Raw genomic sequence first — 20,940 nt, 5'->3', positions numbered from 1 at the left:
TGATTGGCGCTCCTTGCGTTTTATTTTGAAAGGAATAGAAGGAAATTAAGTTCGTGTCGTTAACTGTACCTTCACTAACGTGTTGTTTTGTTATTCAGAGTGCAACGCTCTTTTATTCCTCTAAGCGTCGCTGTTGTTCATCCCGTCCAATCACCCTATTCCGCCCCGGCACTACTCGATCAGTCAGTGTCGGACTGTCGGTCCACCGGGGTCACTGTGCCCCAACATGGCGTGGAGAAGCTACGTCGGCTTGTTCTGCCGGAGCAGCGAATACACTCTACGGAGTGTAAGGGGAGGCAGGTAGGAGACCTGGCTGAAGTCAGCTAGCCTGGTCGGGCTAAGAGGCTAAAGCTACAATTAGCATTGTTAGCATCAAGAACAGTCAAACAAGTGTTAGCTGGCTAATGCTAGCTTGATGCTAACAGAACATAGCAGTTCGCTTTAAGTCATTATTAGTAATTATTAACATTCTGTATGATTTATCCGTGAAAGGAGTTGTTTATTTGTTCTATATAGTCATTCATTCATTCATTGGTTAAGAGGGGAGGAGTATATTTACAGCTAGAATTCACCAAGTCAGGTATTTCATATATACGGTATATATATATAAGATGGATGGATGGATGGATGGATATATATATATATATATATATATATATATATATTAGAGAAATACTTGAATTTCAGTTAATTCTAGCTATATATATATATTGTATTATATATATATATATATATATATATATATATATACAGAGGTGGGTAGAGTAGCCAGAAATTGTACTCAAGTAAGAGTACTGTTACTTTAGAGATTTATTACTCAAGTAAAAGTAAGGAGTAGTCACCCAAATATTTACTTGAGTAAAAGTAAAAAGTATGTTGTGAAAAAACTACTCAAGTACTGAGTAACTGATGAGTAACATACACACACATATCATATATATATATATGTATATATATATATACACACACACACACACATATATATATATATATATATATATATATATATATATATATATATACACATATATACTGTGTATATATATACATACATTGATATATACAGTACATAGTTTATATTTATTTATTTTGCCGTTTTTGTTTACATGTTAATAGTGTTTTAATGAATATACATGCATGTTTAACACATATAGATTCCTTTCTTTCATGAAGACAAGAATATAAGTTGGTGTATTACCTGATTCTGATAACTTGCATTGATTGTAATCAGACAGTAGTGATGATTACGTCCTCGTTTTCAAATGGAGGAGAAAAAAAGTTCCTCCTTTCTGTCTAATACCACATGAAAGTGGTTGCTTTTTGGCATCTTATTTGTCCAGCTTCCAAATTCGTTTTTATACACTTTACAAGAAATACATTGGCGGCAAACTCCGTAGCTTGCTAGCTTGTTTGCGCTGGCTTTCGGAGACTCTTATTTTGAAAGCGCAGGCGCCATGGAGCGGCACATTTATTGTGAAGACAGGAACTGTGCAGTCAGTCTTTAGGCTTTTGACGGGATGTACGGTTGAAATAAAAAAGGGTCTTTTTTCCTTCACACTTTTGATTGATTGATTGGAACTTTTATTAGTAGATTGCACAGTGAAGTACATATTCCGTACAATTGACCACTAAAGGGTAACACCTGAATACGTTTTTCAACTTGTTTAAGTCAGGTCATGTGACCACTGGCTCTGTTTGATTGGTCCAACGTCACCAGTGACTGCATCTGATTGGTGGAACGGAGTGAACGTCACCAGTGACTGTATTTGTTGAAACGCAGGCACTATGGAGGTCTGTCTGACAGACCAAAACAAACAAAGCGTGCATTAACAGATCGATAAACATTAGTAGCGAGTAGCGAGCTAAATGTAGATAAAAGTAGCGGAGTAAAAGTAGCGTTTCTTCTGTATAAATATACTCAAGTAAAAGTATGTTGAATTAAAACTACTCTTAGAAGTACAATTTATCCCAAAAGTTACTCAAGTAGATGTAACGGAGTAAATGTAGCGCGTTACTACCCACCTCTGTGTATATATATATATATATATATATATATATATATATATATATATATATATATATAGCTAGAATTCACTGAAATTCAAGTATTTCTCTTATATATATATATATATATATATATATATATATATATATATATATAAATATATATATATATATATATATATTAGAGATGCGCGGTTTGCGGACACAACCGCGGAGTCCGCGGATTATCCGCGGGTCGGGCGGTTGAAATAAAAAAAAATTAGATTTTATCCGCGGGTCGGGCGGTTGAAATTTTAAAAAATTAGATTTTAAATAGATTCAGGCGGGTGGCAGTTAAACCAATTCGGAAATATATATACATAGTTAAATGTTGTTACCCACATACGAAAAACGAGCAGCACTCTTTGAAACAGGCAATTATTTATCATCAGGCACCTGCAGCACGCCACAAACAGAAGAAGAAGAAAAAAAAAAGAGATGACAACGCCGGCAGCAAACGTGGTACGCGACAAACTAAAAAAGGGAATACTAAAGACCAGGGGGAAAAAAAGGCCAGAAAAGTTTAGCGTGGACTCATTTTTATGAGGTTGTGAATCAGGATGATAGTAATGCTGGCTACGTGATTTGCAAGAGCTGCAACGCTGTTTATGTCTACGACAGTCACAAAACCGGGACATCTAACATGGTGCATCACATTTGTGCAAAACCCCGAACCTCCACAAACACCCTGAGCATGAGCAGTTTCGTCCGCCGTGATCCCAGAAGAGTGCCACAGGATGTTAAAACAAGATAGAACGCAGCTGCCTGCAGCAGTTTGAGTGGCGCGAGTGCGCTTGGAGGTGCGCTCAGCGCGGCTCCCAGATGATTGCGCACTGGTGTGCGTTTGGGCCGTGACAGCGTGGCATGCATTGAATGTCTCTGCTGAATTGGATCAGTCTCCTTTCTTTAACAGGCAAAAGCTTTATAACCTCACTAATGCCTTGCATCGTCTATAATAGATATATAACAACGAGTGGGTGCGGGCGGGTGCGGTTTTAATAAAATGTTAGTTCGGGTGGATGGTGGATGGGTGACGACTTTTGTGATGCGGTTGCGGATGAAATAATTGCCTATCCGCGCATCTCTAATATATATATATATATATATATAAGAGAAATACTTGAATTTCAGTGTTCATTTATTTACACATATACACACACATAAAACTCATCTACTCATTGTTGAGTTAAGGGTTGAATTGTCCATTCTATTCTCTGTCACTATTTTTCTAACCATGCTGAACACCCTCTCTGATGATGCATTCTGCTTCGTCTCCTTGTTGTGTGCGCAGTTGTGCACTGCACTCTCTAAAAGCCGTAGATGTTATTGTCACATATGCATGTACAGTAGATGACAGTATTGTCCTGTTTAAGAGTGTCACAATATTGCTGTTTACGGCAGACGAACTGCTTTACGGTAGACGAAAACGTGACTGCTGTTGTGTGTTGTTGCCGCGCTGGGAGGACGTTCATGAAACTGCCTAACAATAAACCCACATAAGAAACCAAGAACTCGCCCTCGATCATTCTACAGTTATAACGTGATTGGGCAGGCGTGAAAACAGTCTGTCGACACGTCGCTCAGGTCCGCATGGAGCTGGAGGGGGCGTGGCCTCCAGCTCCGCCTGGATTTTGTGAGATTTTCGGGAGAAAATTTGTCCCGGGAGGTTTTCGGGAGAAGCGCTGAATTTCGGGAGTCTCCCGGAAAATCCGGGAGGGTTGGCAAGTATGCCCTAAAGAGTATCTTTTTCAGCATTTGATTGGCAGCAGTTAACGAGGTTATGTTTAAAAGCTCATACCAGCATTCTTCCCTGCTTGGCACTCAGCATCAAGGGTTAGAATGGGGGGTTAAATCACCAAAAATGATTCCCGGGCGCGGCGCCGCTGCTGCCCACTGCTCCCCTCACCTCCCAGGGGGTGAACAAGGGGATGGGTCACATGCAGAGGACAAATTTCACCACACCTAGTGTGTGTGTGACAATCATTGGTACTTTAACTTTAACTTTAACTTTACACATACAAACTGTAGCACACAAAAAAGCACATTTAATAAAAAAAACATTATTATGGTCTTACCTTTACTTATAAATGAAGTCCATGCGCCACTCCTTCTGAACAAAAGCATCGATAACTTGTTTATAGAAGTCTTCCTTATCTTTCTTCAGTTTTAAAAGTCTCGATGGAGATCTTCCTTTAATTATTACCTCCTGCTTCGATTGAAAGTCCAGTTTAGAAAACTGTTTTATTTTAGATATGTAATCCTCCATGTTAAAAGTCCAGGCGAGAGGAAAAAAATAAACGATCGCTGCTTGTTGTCACTTATTCTGCAGCCGAGTAGTCGCAAGAATGATCGCCGGGATCACTAGCGCCCTCTACCACCATGAGGCGGGATTACTGCGAGCCTCAGCCAGTGCGTCTTCGCAGCCGTTTTATGATTGCTCAGCACAAGAAATACGTTACACACATACAGTTGTTGACAAAATACACTGTACATTATATACCTCAGCTAACATGCATAGGAGAGTTTTAACTTGCACTTACAGATGTAGCAACCAACTTTAGTTACTGACAGTGGGTTTCTGAAGTGTTCCTGAGCCCATGTGGTGATATCCTTTCCACACTGATGTCGCTTGTTGATGCAATACAGCCTGAGAGATCGAAGGTCACGGGCTTAGCTGCTTACGTGCAGTGATTTCTCCAGATTCTCTGAACCCTTTGATGATATTACGGACCGTAGATGGTGAAATCCCTAAATTCCTTGCAATAGCTGGTTGAGAAGGTTTTTCTTAAACTGTTCAACAATTTGCTCACGCATTTGTTGACAAAGTGGTGACCCTCGCCCCATCCTTGTTTGTGAATGGCTGAGCATTTCATGGAATCTACTTTTATACCCAATCATGGCACCCACCTGTTCCCAATTTGCCTGTTCACCTGTGGGATGTTCCAAATAAGTGTTTGATGAGCATTCCTCAACTTTATCAGTATTTATTGCCACTTTTCCCAACTTCTTTGTCACGTGTTGCTGGCATCAAATTCTAAAGTTAATGATTATTTGCAACAAAAAAAATGTTTATCAGTTTGAGCATCAAATATGTTGTATTTGTAGCATATTCAACTGAATATGGGTTGAAAATGATTTGCAAATCATTGTATTCCGTTTATATTTACATCTAACACAATTTCCCAACTCATATGGAAACGGGGTTTGCAGATCGACCGGTAAATTGAGAGCTTTGCCTTCCGGCTCAGCTCTTTCTTCACCACAACGGATTGATACAGCGTTCGCATTACTGAAGACGTAGTTATGTTTAATAGTTCTGATGTGAACGGCAACTTCGCAACGGTGAGACAGAAAGTTACATGTTGAAGTTCTTCGTGTGTCCAGCAGGTGGCCTCACAACTTCCAGCAGCGTTGCAGCTTCAGGAAAGTCGCCAAGAAACCAGAAACCAAAAACGTTAAAGAGGAGCTACTACCCGCCCACTTCGAATCCACTGAGGCGGCGTTGCACCGGCAACCCCCTTCCAGATCACCGCGCTCCTTCAGCCGTCTTCTCCGCCCTCTGGTCTTCACCGTGGGGGTAGGTTACCTGCCGCCAGGTTGCTCTGTTGTCGGCGTGGTCAGGTGGTGACTGTCGTGTCAGTTTACAGGCTGCTCCTTCGGCTCGGCGGCCATCTGGCAGTACGAGTCGCTCAAAACCCGCGTGCAGAGCTACTTCGACGGGCTGCGAACCGATTGGTTGGATAAAGTGCGGCTGCCGAAGCGAGGAGAAGCCCACAAGGACGTGAGCGGCGAGGACACGTGACGATGATACACATACTCTGCTCTCGTCTCTGATTGGCTCTTTGCGTTTCAGCTCATCGAATTCTGGAACAGTTTGAGTGAAGGTCAGCGGACAGTCACAGGTGAGCTACTTTTCCCTTCACTTCTTCTTGTGACATTATCCACTTTGTGCCATTTTGTCTCTATTAAACGCAGAAATGTTTGTCTTTGATGCCCCGCAGCGATCATTGCAGCCAATGTCCTCGTGTTCTGCTGTTGGCGCCTGCCGGCACTGCAGCGCTCCATGATAAAGTACTTCGCCGCTGACCCCGCCTCCAGTGAGTGTGTCCACACCTCCTGACGATGACGAACTCTGTCACGTTAGCGCAGTGGTTCTCAAACTTTTTTTGTCATCCCCCACTTTGAACAAGGGAGAGTTTCCAAGCCCCACCTGCCCCCATCGCCCCAACAGAGCGCTAATGCCAAGCTTTAACATTTTCAAATTTATTGAACATCAAGTTGTATACATTCGAACTCAATAACATAAAATAACATTAAGTTCAATAATAAATAAAATAACTGTGCAGCTGTGGTATAACTTGCATCAAGTTCAATAATAAATAAAATAACTTCCATCAAGTTCAATAATAAATAAAACAAAAGTGTTATAGCTTGCATCAAGTTCAATAATAAATCAAAAAAAGTGTTATAACTTGCATCACGTTCAATAATAAATCAAAAAAACTGTTATAACTTGCATCAAGTTCAATAATAAATCAAAAAAAGTGTTATAACTTGCATCACGTTCAATAATAAATCAAAAAAAGTGTTATAACTTGCATCAAGTTCAATAATAAATCAAATAAAAGTTTTATAACTTGCATCAAGTTCAATAATAAATCAAATAAAAGTGTTATAACTTGCATCAAGTTTAATAATAAATCAAAAAAGTGTTATAACTTGCATCAAGTTCAATAATAAATCAAAACGTGTTAACTTGCATCACGTTCAATAATAAATCAAAAAAGTGTTATAACTTGCATCAAGTTCAATAATAAATCTAATAACTTGCATCAAGTTCAATAATAAATCAAAAAAAGTGTTATAACTTGCATCAAGTCCAATAATAAATCAAATAACTTGCATCAAGTTCAATAATAAATGAAAAAAAGTGTTATAACTTGCATCAAGTTCAATAATAAATAAAACAAAAGTGTTATAACTTGCATCAAGTTCAATAATAAAAAAAAAGTGTTATAACTTGCATCAAGTTCAATAATAAATCAAATAAAAGTGTTATAACTTGCATCAAGTTCAATAATAAATCAAATAACTTGCATCAAGTTCAATAATAAATCAAAAAAAGTGTTATAACTTGCATCAAGTTCAATAATAAATAAAACAAAAGTGTTATAACTTGCATCAAGTTCAATAATAAATCAAAAAAAGTGTTATAACTTGCATCAAGTTCAATAATAAATCAAAAAAAGTGTTATAACTTGCATCAAGTTCAATAATAAATAAAACAGAAGTGTTATAACTTGCATCAAGTTCAATAATAAATCAAAAAAAGTGTTATAACTTGCATCAAGTTCAATAATAAATCAAATAACTTGCATCAAGTTCAATAATAAATACAATAAAAGTGCCACTTTGCAATCTTTGCAAAAAAAAAAGGAGGAGCTATGCATTTGCAAGACAGGGCAAGTGACAGCACTTTCCCCCAGGAGAGCCACCTTGCTTCACTGTGAAACAGCACGGCTGTATGATCAGCTCCCATTTCCTCACACAGTGCAGAGAACAGTCGCACTTTCAGTGGTCGTGTTTTGATCAAATTTACCGCGCTCACAACATCTGTTAAAACCTCATTGAGTTCGGGGCTGAGCTGCCTTGACGCGAGTGCTTCCCAGTGAATGACACAGTGTGTGCCCGTCACATTTTTGTTTCTCTGCAGGCGCTGGCTCTGGCTCGGCGACCTTTGAGGTGCGAGTCACAAATGTATATATTTGTGTAATTGTGATCCACACATTAGCCTGCTACCCATCCGCGCGGAAGTTTGTTCCGCTTAGCCCCGCCCCCATTAGTTACTGTTGCTATGTCTGTCAAACTTTCGCTCGTACCGAGAAATATAAAGCCTACAGTAAAAATAAGTACCGGTAATTTCCATTTATTTATATAGCGGATTTCACAGACAGAATCACAAAGTGATTTACAGTGTGTATAAAAAATGAAAGCATAGTAAAAAAAATAATCTAAGAATATAATAATTTAAAAAAAAAATGTAAAGTGAAATTTCCTCCCGTTCCTCGCGCCCCACCTGTCATGTCTCTATTCCCCACCAGTGGGGCGCGCCCCACACTTTGAGAAACGCTGCGTTAGCGCATGACAGGAAGTAGTAAATCAGGGTTTCCGCGAGTCATTAAAAAACATTAAGACTCATTAAATAGATTTTGTGAAAATTAAGGCCTTAAATGGCATTTTAAAAGCATTAAATATGATGTCCAGAGGCATTAAACAAATTAGCTGGCGGGACCTCTATAGCTTACACACACACACACAGTGAGAAGCACGGAAAAAAGATGATTATAAAGCCAAATGTCCCTGTGTGGAAATATGTCATCTTCAAACCGAATGAGCAACAAGAGCCCCTAAGCACGGACGAGCGAGCAAGTTGTGATGGCATTGGTAACAAAAAAGACAACAAAATAAACCACACGACACGTTTTTTTAAACTGGGGAAAAAAATGCACTTCAAGATGTTCAATATTTATTTGAAGTGCAATTTTTGTTAACAGAGACTGAGAAGCCATTTTATTTTTGTTTGTCTACATCAGGGGTCGGCAACCTTTACAAGTCAAAGAGCCATTTTGACCAGTTTCACAAATTATAGAAAACAATGGGAGCCGCAAAAATATTTTGAAATTTTAAATGAAATAACACTGCATACAAAGTTTTTTTTTTGCTTTGTGTTGTATAAACTAGGTGTCTTAGACACGCTGCCCACACCTTTATATAGAATTTTGATAGCTGGTGCGGCACGCAGATTTTGATCGATTGACGCTTGTCAGCGTCATACGTACCGTGATGGTGCAGCATTTAACAACTATTACCAATAGCGTGCCTGATCAGCCACACGTTGTATGGGCTTTTGCTTGCTCACGTAGGTGACAGCAAGGCATACTTGTTCAACAACCACACAGGTTACACTGACGGTGGCGGTATAAAAAAAACTTTAACACTCTTACTAATAATGCGCCACACTGTGAACCCACACCAAACAAGAATGACAAACACATTTCGGGAGAACATCTGCACCGTAACACAACATAAACACAACAGGACAAATACCCAGAATCCCATGCAGCCCTAACTCTTCCGGGATACATTATACACCCCCGGGGGGGGGGGGGGGGGGGGGGGCGTGATGTGTGGGGGCGGGGTTTGGTGGTAGCAGGGGTGTATAATGTAGCCCGGAAGAGTCAGGGCTGCATGGGATTCTGGGTGTTTGTTCTGTTGTGTTTATGTTGTGTTAAGGTGCAGATGTTCTCCCGAAATGTGTTTGTCATTTTTGTTTGGTTTTGGTTCAAAGTGTGGCGCATTATTAGTAAGAGTGTTAAAGTTGTTTTATATGGCCACCGTCAGTGTAACCTGTGTGGCTGTTGAACAAGTATGCCTTGCTGTCACGTACGTGTGCAAGCAGAATATGTATATTGTATAACAAGTGTTGGGCTGGCACGCTGTTAATACAGACTGTAAAGGGCGCCAAATGTTGTACCATCATGGCACGCCCTTATTATAGTTGTAAGGGTGATAATCGGTTAATATATATCCCGGGAATTTTCTGCGGGAGGCACTGAAATCCGGAAGTCTCACGGGAAAATTGGGGGGTTCAGCAAGTTAGCTGCTGAGCCGCATCAGAGTGATCAAAGAGCCGCATGCGGCTCCGGAGCCGCGGGTTGCCGACCCCTGGTCTACATATTTAGCCTCTTAAGGCCCGAAATTCAGCACCTCACCCGAAAACCTCCCGGGACAAATATTCTCCCGAAAATCTCCCGATTTTCAGCCGCATCTGGAGGCCACGCCCCCTCCAGCTCCATGCGGACCTGAGTGAGGACAGCCTTTTTTCACGACAAGAACTAAATCATCCAGACTAGAGATTAATTGTATTGTTATGTTTATCTTACCTAAAAATAAATATATTTATTAATTTAAAAAAAAACAAATAAATGTTTACTATATTTTGCTAAAACATCAAAATGTATTGTATTTTTATTTGTATTTTTTCTGACTCCTTATTACAACAGGGTGACAAGAACTAAATCATCCAGACTAGAGATAAATTGTATTATTATGTTTATCTTACCTAAAAATAAATATATTTATTAATTTAAAAAAAATAAAATAAATGTTTATTATATTTTGCTAAAAACATCAAAATTAATTGTATTTTTATTTGTATTTTTTTCTGACTCCTTATTACATCCAGCCATAGAATTATACCGGTACATTAAAATAAACATATTTGAAATAATTCATTTTAAATTATCATAATAATTCATTTAAAATGACCATATTTAATTATTAAAATAATTGCTTGTTTATCAACAACTTTAGCATTTTGTTTATTACATTTTGAAGCTCTCAGAAGCCAAGTTATGTTATATCCATGTTATATTTATGCAAGTTTGAAGTATCAATTATCTAAACACAGTTTTGTTTGCATATTTTCAGGATGTATATATATATATATATATATATATATATATATATATATGTATGAAATACTTGACTTGGTAAATTCCAGCTGTCAATATACCCCTCCCCTTTTAACCACGCCCCCACCCCCCACCTCCCGAAATCGGAGGTCTCAAGGTTGGCAAGTATGGCATTACATTAGTTTTAAGTTGCTTTAAAAAAAAGCATACAATTAGTGGATTTTCCGGACTATGGAGTGCCCATAGATATAAGCAGCACCCACAAAATTTTAGAAGACAAAATAAATGTTCCCATATATTAGCTGCACAAGACTATAATCTGCAGTTATATACTTTGCGACATGAGTTATTTACACTAAAAGATTCTATAAATGTTTATTTATATACCTTAATAGTTTCTAAACAGTGTCTGTAACACGGGAGTAAAACGGCTGATCAAACAAAACAGAAGTCATTGTCATGGACCCACTAGCTGCGGAAGTTAGCTCTCCAATCAGCTAAACAAACTCAATAACTCCACTGTGACATTTTGGTGAACTTACGAAACCGAAACTATTCACAAAGAATGCCGTTGTAAGTTAATAATACTAACACAGACACACGTAAGCGTGTTAGCATATTAGCTAATGCTAACGTTGCTAGCCTCATTACATTACAATAGTACGTACACATATGCATGAAAACACTCCTACAGACTTCACACATCGGACGGCTTAGTAATTATAAACAGTTTTAGTTATATTGTAAAACTTACAAACCTTGCTTGGAGTGAGGCATGAAGAATCCATACGAGTAGAAACGGTGTGGACGGCTAGAAGACTGAACAACACTTCGGTTGATTTTTTTTTTTTTTAAAGCTCTACTGATAAATGCTTTTATTTTTTTTTAAATAAAATGTTTTGTATTATTGCCGTCAGTGAAGAAAAAACAATGAATTAGCCACTCCGTCTGATAAGCCGCAGCGTTCAAAGTGTAGAAAAATTGTAGCGGTAGGACTGGGCGATATGGCCTTTTTTTAATATCTCGATTTTTTTTTAGGCCATGTCACGATACACGATATATATCTCGATATTTTGCCTTAACCTTGAATGAACACTTGATGCATATAATCACAGCAGTATGATGATTCTATGTGTCTACATTAAAATATTCTTCTTCATACTGCATTGATATATGCTACTTTTAAACTTTCATGCAGAGAGGTAAATCACAACTAAGTCAATTTAGCAAAAGTGTATTTATTAAACAGTTATTAAGCAGTGGCACAAACATTCATGTCATTTCAAAACAGAAAGTGCAAGATTGTCAGAGACATTTTAAAACAAGCTATGAGTGCACTTTTGTGCATGATGTCACTAAGACATACTTGCCAACCCTCCCGGATTTTCCGGGAGACTCCCGAAATTCAGCGCCTCTCCCGAAAACCTCCCGGAAGAAATTTTCTCCCGAAAATCTCCCGGAATTCAGCCGGAGCTGGCCTCCAGCTCCATGCGGACCTGAGTCCAGTGTGCGCACACAAGGAGACGAAGCAGAAGAACTAGACCGTAGTCGAAGAGCGCAGGGGAGGCACTTCTCCAGGGCCGATGTATGCTCGGGGCAACACCCTTCACCTTACCTGGCAGTGGGTCTTTAGGGTGAATGATGATTCCAGCGATTAGTTGCAAATCTTGCTTTACTGATTGCTTGCACACAGCCAATCCAACACAAAACCAACTAGTACCTCCCTGCACTCACGCTACCGCTCCCTCTCTTCTCTCGCCCACACACTCACTGACGTCACTCACCTCACATGCTGTCACCTATTAAAGGGCCACACACACACACATACTCTACTCTCATAACACACAGTACAGTTAGTAGAACAACTGTGTTTTCATTACTGTGTATTTGATAGGTGCCATTGCCCCGGAATTGTATTGCATTGTACTTTCAAGTACAACAATGAGTAGATGAGTGTTATGTGTGTGTATATGTGTAAATAAATGAACACTGAAATTCAAGTATTTCTTTTATTTATATATATAATAAAATAAATAAATATATATATATATAGCTAGAATTCACTGAAATTCAAGTATTTCATACATATATATATATATATATATATATATATATATATATATATATATATATATGAAATACTGGAGTTGGTGAATTCTAGCTGTAAATATACTCCTCCCCTCTTAACCACGCCCCGCCCCACCCCCCACCGCCCACCTCCCGAAATCAGAGGTCTCAAGGTTGGCAAGTATGCACGAAGATGACAAATCAAAACACTAAATTAAAGTGCACTTTTTGTACAGAACGCCACTACAATAGTTTAAAACAAATAAAGTGCACTGTTGTGCACGATGTCACACAAGATATTTCAATAACTGTCAAATAAAAATGAGCTGCAGAATAGGAAATCAAATCTTTATCACCTTGTGTTGTGGACTATTTTTTTTCATACGGTGTTGATGTGGAAATGGTTGCCTCGGCATATTGTTGGTGTGGCACCGAACGGAGATGTTGACATGCGGAGTTTCAAGCACTCATCTCTAGCGGGTGACTTTTTAAATGATGCTACATATTAGCAGTAGTGCTACTTTTTGTAGCAACGCTTTTGCCCCACACTTGACAAATTACGCTTGTCTGTTCGACATATTCCCACTTGAAGCCAAACCACCGCCAGACGATGGACCCTCTGCTGTTTTTCGTGGGAATTAATTCTTCCTTCATTTGTTACCAGATTCACACCTTCTTTTTCTCGTATTATCACTCGCACCACAGCTAACGTTACCCATGCCGCTACCTCTCTGCTCCGCGAGGGCGTATATGTATGTGACGTATGTAAGAAGGTGCACTTGCTGTCTGTGAGAAGGAGAGACAACAAAGAGTGGGAAGAGCCCGTAGTGTAATGCCCGCAGCTAAAAGCAACTGCGTGAGAATGTATACTCAAATTTTCTATATCGCACAGAGACAAACTCGCGATATATCGAGTATATCGATATATCGCCCAGCCCTATGTAGCGGTGGTTTATAGTCTGGAATTTACGGTAGATTTTCTGACACCTGCAGAAACCCTGTAAATGGCACAATATCTTCTAGCTGGATCTCTACAGTAGTCATAAAAGGTTGTGGTTGGACTGAATGTAACTTCTGGTGCTCCTGCAGAGACGCTGTGCTCGCCCATGCTGCTGTCCACCTTCAGCCACTTCTCCTTCCTCCACATGGCCGTCAACATGTACGTCCTGTGGGGCTTCTCCAGCAGCGCCGTCTCCATACTGGGCAGGGAGCAGTTCATGGCCGTCTACCTTTCTGCGGGTACGAGGGAAAGAAAAGGGTGCGCGTGACCCCCCACCCCAGGTACACGCTGACACTGTCGTCTCTGTGCACAGGTGTCATTTCCACCTTTGTCAGTTACGTGAGCAAGATGGCCAGCGGGAGGTTGGGTCCTTCTCTCGGAGCGGTGAGTCTTTAACCGTGCACGTTTGACCCAGGATAAATTGTTGAAATGTGTGCGTGTGTTCGCAGTCTGGCGCCATCATGACCATAGTGGCTGTAGTTTGCACCAAAATGCCTGAAGTCAAACTGGCCATCATCTTCCTCCCCATGTTTACCTTCACTGCTGCTAACGTAAGACTGTCTATTTGTCTTTCTGTCCAAGCGCTTGTCCAGCCGTCCTTTCACTCTGCTGTCCCCTAACTCTGTGTCCAGGCGCTAAAGGGCATCATCGCCTTGGATACGGCCGGTTTGGTGTTGGGGTGGAAAATGTTTGACCACGCTGCTCATTTGGGTGGAGCCCTTTTTGGCATGTAAGTAACTTGTGTCAAAATCAGTTAAAGCTGCATTAATGAGGACCAGATGTCTACTGATTTAAGTTCCAGTAGAGTGGAAAAACAAGTTGCATCTACAGGTAAAAGCCAGTAAATTAGAATATTTTGAAAAACTTGATTTATTTCAGTAATTGCATTCAAAAGGTGTAACTTGTACATTATATTTATTCATTGCACACAGACTGATGCATTCAAATGTTTATTTCATTTAATTTTGATGATTTGAAGTGGCAACAAATGAAAATCCAAAATTCCGTGTGTCACAAAATTAGAATATTACTTAAGGCTAATACAAAAAAGGGATTTTTAGAAATGTTGGCCAACTGAAAAGTATGAAAATGAAAAATATGAGCATGTACAATACTCAATACTTGGTTGGAGCTCCTTTTGCCTCAATTACTGCGTTAATGCGGCGTGGCATGGAGTCGATGAGTTTCTGGCACTGCTCAGGTGTTATGAGAGCCCAGGTTGCTCTGATAGTGGCCTTCAACTCTTCTGCGTTTTTGGGTCTGGCATTCTGCATCTTCCTTTTCACAATACCCCACAGATTTTCTATGGGGCTAAGGTCAGGGGAGTTGGCGGGCCAATTTAGAACAGAAATACCATGGTCCGTAAACCAGGCACGGGTAGATTTTGCGCTGTGTGCAGGCGCCAAGTCCTGTTGGAACTTGAAATCTCCATCTCCATAGAGCAGGTCAGCAGCAGGAAGCATGAAGTGCTCTAAAACTTGCTGGTAGACTGCTGCGTTGACCCTGGATCTCAGGAAACAGAGTGGACCGACACCAGCAGATGACATGGCACCCCAAACCATCACCCAACCATGCAAATTTTGCATTTCCTTTGGAAATCGAGGTCCCAGAGTCTGGAGGAAGACAGGAGAGGCACAGGATCCACGTTGCCTGAAGTCTAGTGTAAAGTTTCCACCATCAGTGATGGTTTGGGGTGCCATGTCATCTGCTGGTGTCGGTCCACTCTGTTTCCTGAGATCCAGGGTCAACGCAGCCGTCTACCAGCAAGTTTTAGAGCACTTCATGCTTCCTGCTGCTGACCTGCTCTATGGAGATGGAGATTTCAAGTTCCAACAGGACTTGGCGCCTGCACACAGCGCAAAATCTACCCGTGCCTGGTTTACGGACCATGGTATTTCTGTTCTAAATTGGCCCGCCAACTCCCCTGACCTTAGCCCCATAGAAAATCTGTGGGGTATTGTGAAAAGGAAGATGCAGAATGCCAGACCCAAAAACGCAGAAGAGTTGAAGGCCACTATCAGAGCAACCTGGGCTCTCATAACACCTGAGCAGTGCCAGAAACTCATCGACTCCATGCCACGCCGCATTAACGCAGTAATTGAGGCAAAAGGAGCTCCAACCAAGTATTGAGTATTGTACATGCTCATATTTTTCATTTTCATACTTTTCAGTTGGCCAACATTTCTAAAAATCCCTTTTTTGTATTAGCCTTAAGTAATATTCTAATTTTGTGACACACGGAATTTTGGATTTTCATTTGTTGCCACTTCAAATCATCAAAATTAAATGAAATAAACATTTGAATGCATCAGTCTGTGTGCAATGAATAAATATAATGTACAAGTTACACCTTTTGAATGCAATTACTGAAATAAATCAAGTTTTTCAAAATATTCTAATTTACTGGCTTTTACCTGTATATTAAAACTATTATCATGTATATCTGATTTATGACACCAAAAGACTTAAAAAGTTTGTGAGCAAATAGATATGATCATAGTATCAATCTCACGGATATATTCCCAAGCCATTTTGAGAGATAATGGAGAAGCCGATCACGTGATCCGTGACACAGCAAAACATGTTCTAGACAAAAAATCACTTCATATTCTCTACTGCTCACTAGTGTTACCATATCTGAGTTATTGTGCAGAAATATGGGGAAATAATTACAAAAGTACACTTTATTCATTAACGGTGTTACAAAAAAGATCAGTTAGAATAATACATCATGTTGGATATAGAGAACACACAAATCCTTTATTTATTGAATCAAAGATACTGAAATTCTACGACATAGTGAATTTGCAAACAGCTAAAATTATACACAAAGCAAACTATAACCTGCTACCCAAGAATATACAACAATTCTTCTCAAAAAAAGAGGAGAAATATAATCTTAGGGAGAAATGTAATTTAAAACATTTGTATGCACGTACAACACTTAAGACCTTCAGTATATCAGTATGTGGAATTAAATGATGGAATGGATTAAGCAAAGCAATCAAACAATGTACTAATATGATCCACTTCAAGAAACTCTTCAAACTTAAAGTGTTTACAAAGTACAAAGAAGAAGAACCATGATAAACATTCTGAGTTTATTTAACTCATCCATTCTTTCATTCTTTCACTCACAAAATAATCTTACTTATCTCAACATATGAAATGTAACTTACTTCACCAATTATTATTTATTTACTTATTTTATTGTGATTACTTATGGAGTATATTGTGAATAAATTGAGAACAGGAAGTAAACAAAAGTTTTAGCAACTGTTATGTAAAAGAAAAGGGGTAGGATTAAATAAGCTCTGCTTCTTCCTACTCCTTTTCGAACATGTTGAAAAGAGAAACTGGAGATTGTGATGTATCTTGTTGTATACTTGCATGTTCGAAATAAACTCAAACTCAAACTCAAACAGTTAGGAACCAGAGATTTCTTCCCCATCAACAATGGATGGATGGATTTTATTGTCATTGCACAAGTACAACGAAATTAAATTTTCAGCACAAACCCGTTCAATATTAGACAAACATTCTACAGGATTACAGAACAGGAACACTGATGCTAATGCGAATCAAGCAGACTTTGTGAGAGCCAACGATTACTTTGGAAAATAAATTCTTATTCAGAACCTTCAATTTTTGAGCCTGAACATAAAGAGGATGAGTAATATGTTTTTAGAAGCCGAGTGCTAAACGGATGTTGCTTTATTGAAAAACTAAACCATCAGCAGCATTGCTAGGTGCTAAACATACAAACTGCCATATTTTCCAGACTATAGAGCGCACCTGTATATTGGCCTCACCCAAAATATATTTTTTCCATATATATTGCCCTGACTCTAAGCCGCAGATATATAGGTTGTGAAATTAGTTATTTACACAGAAAAAAATCTGTAAATGTTTGTTTACAGGCATGGGATTTTTCTGTCTATAGTCGGAAATCCTTCTTTTTTATCTCTGTAAAAATATAAAAAAATTATTTTAAATTTTCCCCGACCTACAATATGTGTTAAAATCTTGATCCGTCTCTTTGCCATACCTGCCAGCGTTTATTTACGAGTTACAATCATACTTGCCAACCCTCCCGAATTTTCCGGGAGACTCCCGAAATTCAGCGCCTCTCCCGAAAACCTCCCGGGACAAATATTCTCCCGAAAATCTCCCGATTTTCAGCCGGAGCTGGAAGCCACGCCCCCTCCAGCTCCATGCGGACCTGAGTGAGGACAGCCTTTTTTCATGACGGGAGGACAACAGGGTGACAAGAACTAAATCATCCAGACTAGAGATACAGTAAATTGTATTATTATGTTTATTCGACCTAAAAACAAATATATTTATTGATAATAAAAACAAAACTAAATAAATTTTTTTGTTTTTTTTATTTTGCTAAAAACATCAAAATTAATTGTATTTTTATTTGTATTTTTTCGTGACTCCTTAGCCATAGAATTATACATTAAAATAAACATATTTGAAATAATTGATTTTAAATTATCATAATAATTCATTTAAAATGACCATATTTAATTATTAAAATAATTGCTTGCTTATCAACAACTTTAGCATTTTATTCATTACATTTTGAAACTCTCAGAAGCCAAGTTGTTATATTCCTTAATATCTATTTATGCAAGTTTGAAGTATCAATTATCTAAACACAGTTTTGTTTGCATATTTTCAGGATGTAGACATATATATATATATATATATATATGTATATATATATATATATATATATATATATATATATATATATATATATATGTATATATGTGTGTATATATATATATATGTATATATGTGTATATATATATATATATATATATATGTATATATATATGTATATATATGTATATATATATGTGTGTATATATATATATATATATATATATATATATGTATGTATATATATATATATATATATATGTATGTATATATATATATATATATATATATATGTATGTATGTGTGGGAAAAAAATCAACCCCCCATACAGCAAAAACGTCTCAACTAACATTGGACACAAATTCCTCAATCTGATTGACAAACACTTTCCCAAAGACAACATCCTAAGAAAAGTATTCAACAAGAACAACATTAAATTGAGCTACAGCTGTATGAACAATATACGACAAATTATCTCAAACCACATCAAACAATTGCAAATGAGCCGCCGGCCCCCGGACAGAGCGACTCCAAAACCAATAAAGGCTGCAACTGCCGAAAGAAATCTGATTGCCCTCTCAACGGGGGGTGCTTACAAACATCAGTTGTCTACCAATCTAAGGTAACACGCAAGGACATTAACACATCCGACACATATGTAGGATTAACTGAGGGAGAGTTCAAAACCAGATGGAACAATCACAAGGCTTCTTTCAGGAACCAAAACCTGCGGAATTGATTGATTGATTGAATACCACAGAACTCAGCAAACACATTTGGGACCTCAAAGACAATAATGTTGAATATTCAATAACATGGCAAATTCTTGCATCCAGCACACCTTACAATAGTGGTAATAAAAGATGCAACCTATGCTTGAAAGAGAAACTGTTCATTATTTACCGTCCAGACCTGTCATCCCTCAACAAGCGCAGCGAAATTGTAACAGCATGCCGCCACAGACGGAAACACCTCCTAGGTAACACATGAGCCAATCACCACGCCCCTACGCCAGCCTGTACCCACCCACTCTGTGCCCTATATAAACCATGGTATGTGAATGCTCCCATTAAAATCTCCTGATGATTGAGGGAACCCCCTCATGAAACAGGCCTGTAGAGATGAAATAGTCTTGTGATTTTTTTTCCCACACATACATATATTGCGCTCTACTACGGTATCGAGCACTATTTTTTGGATAACCTTATTAAGACATATATATATATATGTGTATATATATATGTGTGTATATATATATGTATGTATATATATATATATGTATATATATATATGTATATATATATATGTATATATATATATGTATATATATATATGTATATATATATATATGTATGTATATATATATATATATATATATATATATATATATGTATGAAATACTTGACTTGGTGAATTCTAGCTGTCAATATACTCCTCCCCTCTTAACCACGCCCCCACCCCCCACCTCCCGAAATTGGAGCTCTCAAGGTTGGCAAGTATGGTTACAATTAATAAACAACAAAAAAGAGACTGTATGTGTTCTTGTCCTACATGAATGATAGACAAAATAAAAACAATTACAGTTCCCCTTTTTTAAAATCTCATATTTATCCAGTGTCATTCATTCTGAATGGTGGTTTTTACTATGGCAGCTGAAAAGAATTAAGATCAATAGTATTATACTGCATATTTATTTATTCGTGTAATGAATCCATATTTTGTTAATGCTCCAAAGTCCCCGTCCTCACACCAACATGGGTCCATCAATTCTTTTGGACAGTCCATGTATAACTCGCTCCGTCCGTCCTCTCTCTCCTCTCCCAGCTGGTACGTCACGTTTGGACACGAGCTCATTTGGAAGAACCGGGAGCCTTTTGTCAAGTTATGGCACGAGCTGAGGACAGGCGGCGGCGGCGGCGGCGGGAGCAAAGGCGGCCATTGAGGAGGCCCCGAGTAGGATGCGGAATGAACTGAGGGGATCAAAGCGGTCCCAACATGTAAACCTGATAAATAGTTGCTCAGACTATTCGGTGATTTGAACACCAGGGGGCACCACCATTCATGAACACCAAATATCACAGCGGATTTTGTTCATTATTTCCCCCTCTCTAGGGTATCCAAACTTTACACTCAGGTCTGCATACAGAAAAAAATGTTTTGGGCCGTTGGGGCACTGAGATACATTTTATACATTAAAGATGCTAAAACCAAGCCAATATGCGTCAACGTTATCTACAGTAAACAAAATAGGCACGGTTTATCCCTGTGTAGCAGAGCAAATTAGTGTAATATCTTACAATACATCATGAATATTTTATTTTCCAAATCTAAAAGGAGTCACTCCGAGGTCAAAAAAATGATGTTTTAGGACGTTCTTAGAAATATTCATCACTTTGTTGATTTTCTGGCTTGATGTTGGGTTTTAATGTGATAATACTAATATTAAAACACTTTTTTCTGTCTTCATTGGCGCTGAAAGAGTCATGTTTGATGATGGTCCACTTTGCAGGCCTGCAAACAAAATCTGTTTGACTGTCTGAAGTCCACAAACCGTGACACACACACACACACACATGCTTCTTTACTGAAGGCACTTTTTTTTCTTGGTAAACATTGTAGAGCAGGGAGGCCCAAAGTGGAACCCTCATTTCGTTTCGCCCGCCAAAGGATGGCTACCAAATT

General features: G+C 38.6%; 1 protein-coding gene across 1 annotated transcript; it reads left to right on the top strand.

Moving 5' to 3' along the window:
• The first annotated feature begins 142 nt into the window (after nt 1-142).
• On the top strand, nt 143-20,368 carry parlb (presenilin associated, rhomboid-like b). Its single transcript, XM_061972282.1, has 10 exons — nt 143-300; nt 5,428-5,620; nt 5,684-5,824; nt 5,897-5,945; nt 6,045-6,140; nt 13,674-13,823; nt 13,898-13,968; nt 14,034-14,135; nt 14,217-14,314; nt 20,083-20,368. Exons 1-10 carry the CDS (start codon nt 227-229, stop codon nt 20,198-20,200), a joined length of 1,092 nt encoding a protein of 363 aa, XP_061828266.1. The 5' UTR covers nt 143-226; the 3' UTR covers nt 20,201-20,368.
• The last annotated feature ends 572 nt before the right edge of the window (nt 20,369-20,940 follow it).

This window comes from Nerophis lumbriciformis, linkage group LG17 (assembly GCF_033978685.3).
Source record: "Nerophis lumbriciformis linkage group LG17, RoL_Nlum_v2.1, whole genome shotgun sequence".
Lineage (NCBI taxonomy): Eukaryota > Metazoa > Chordata > Actinopteri > Syngnathiformes > Syngnathidae > Nerophis > Nerophis lumbriciformis.
This window is presented reverse-complemented; position numbering and strand designations above follow the sequence as displayed.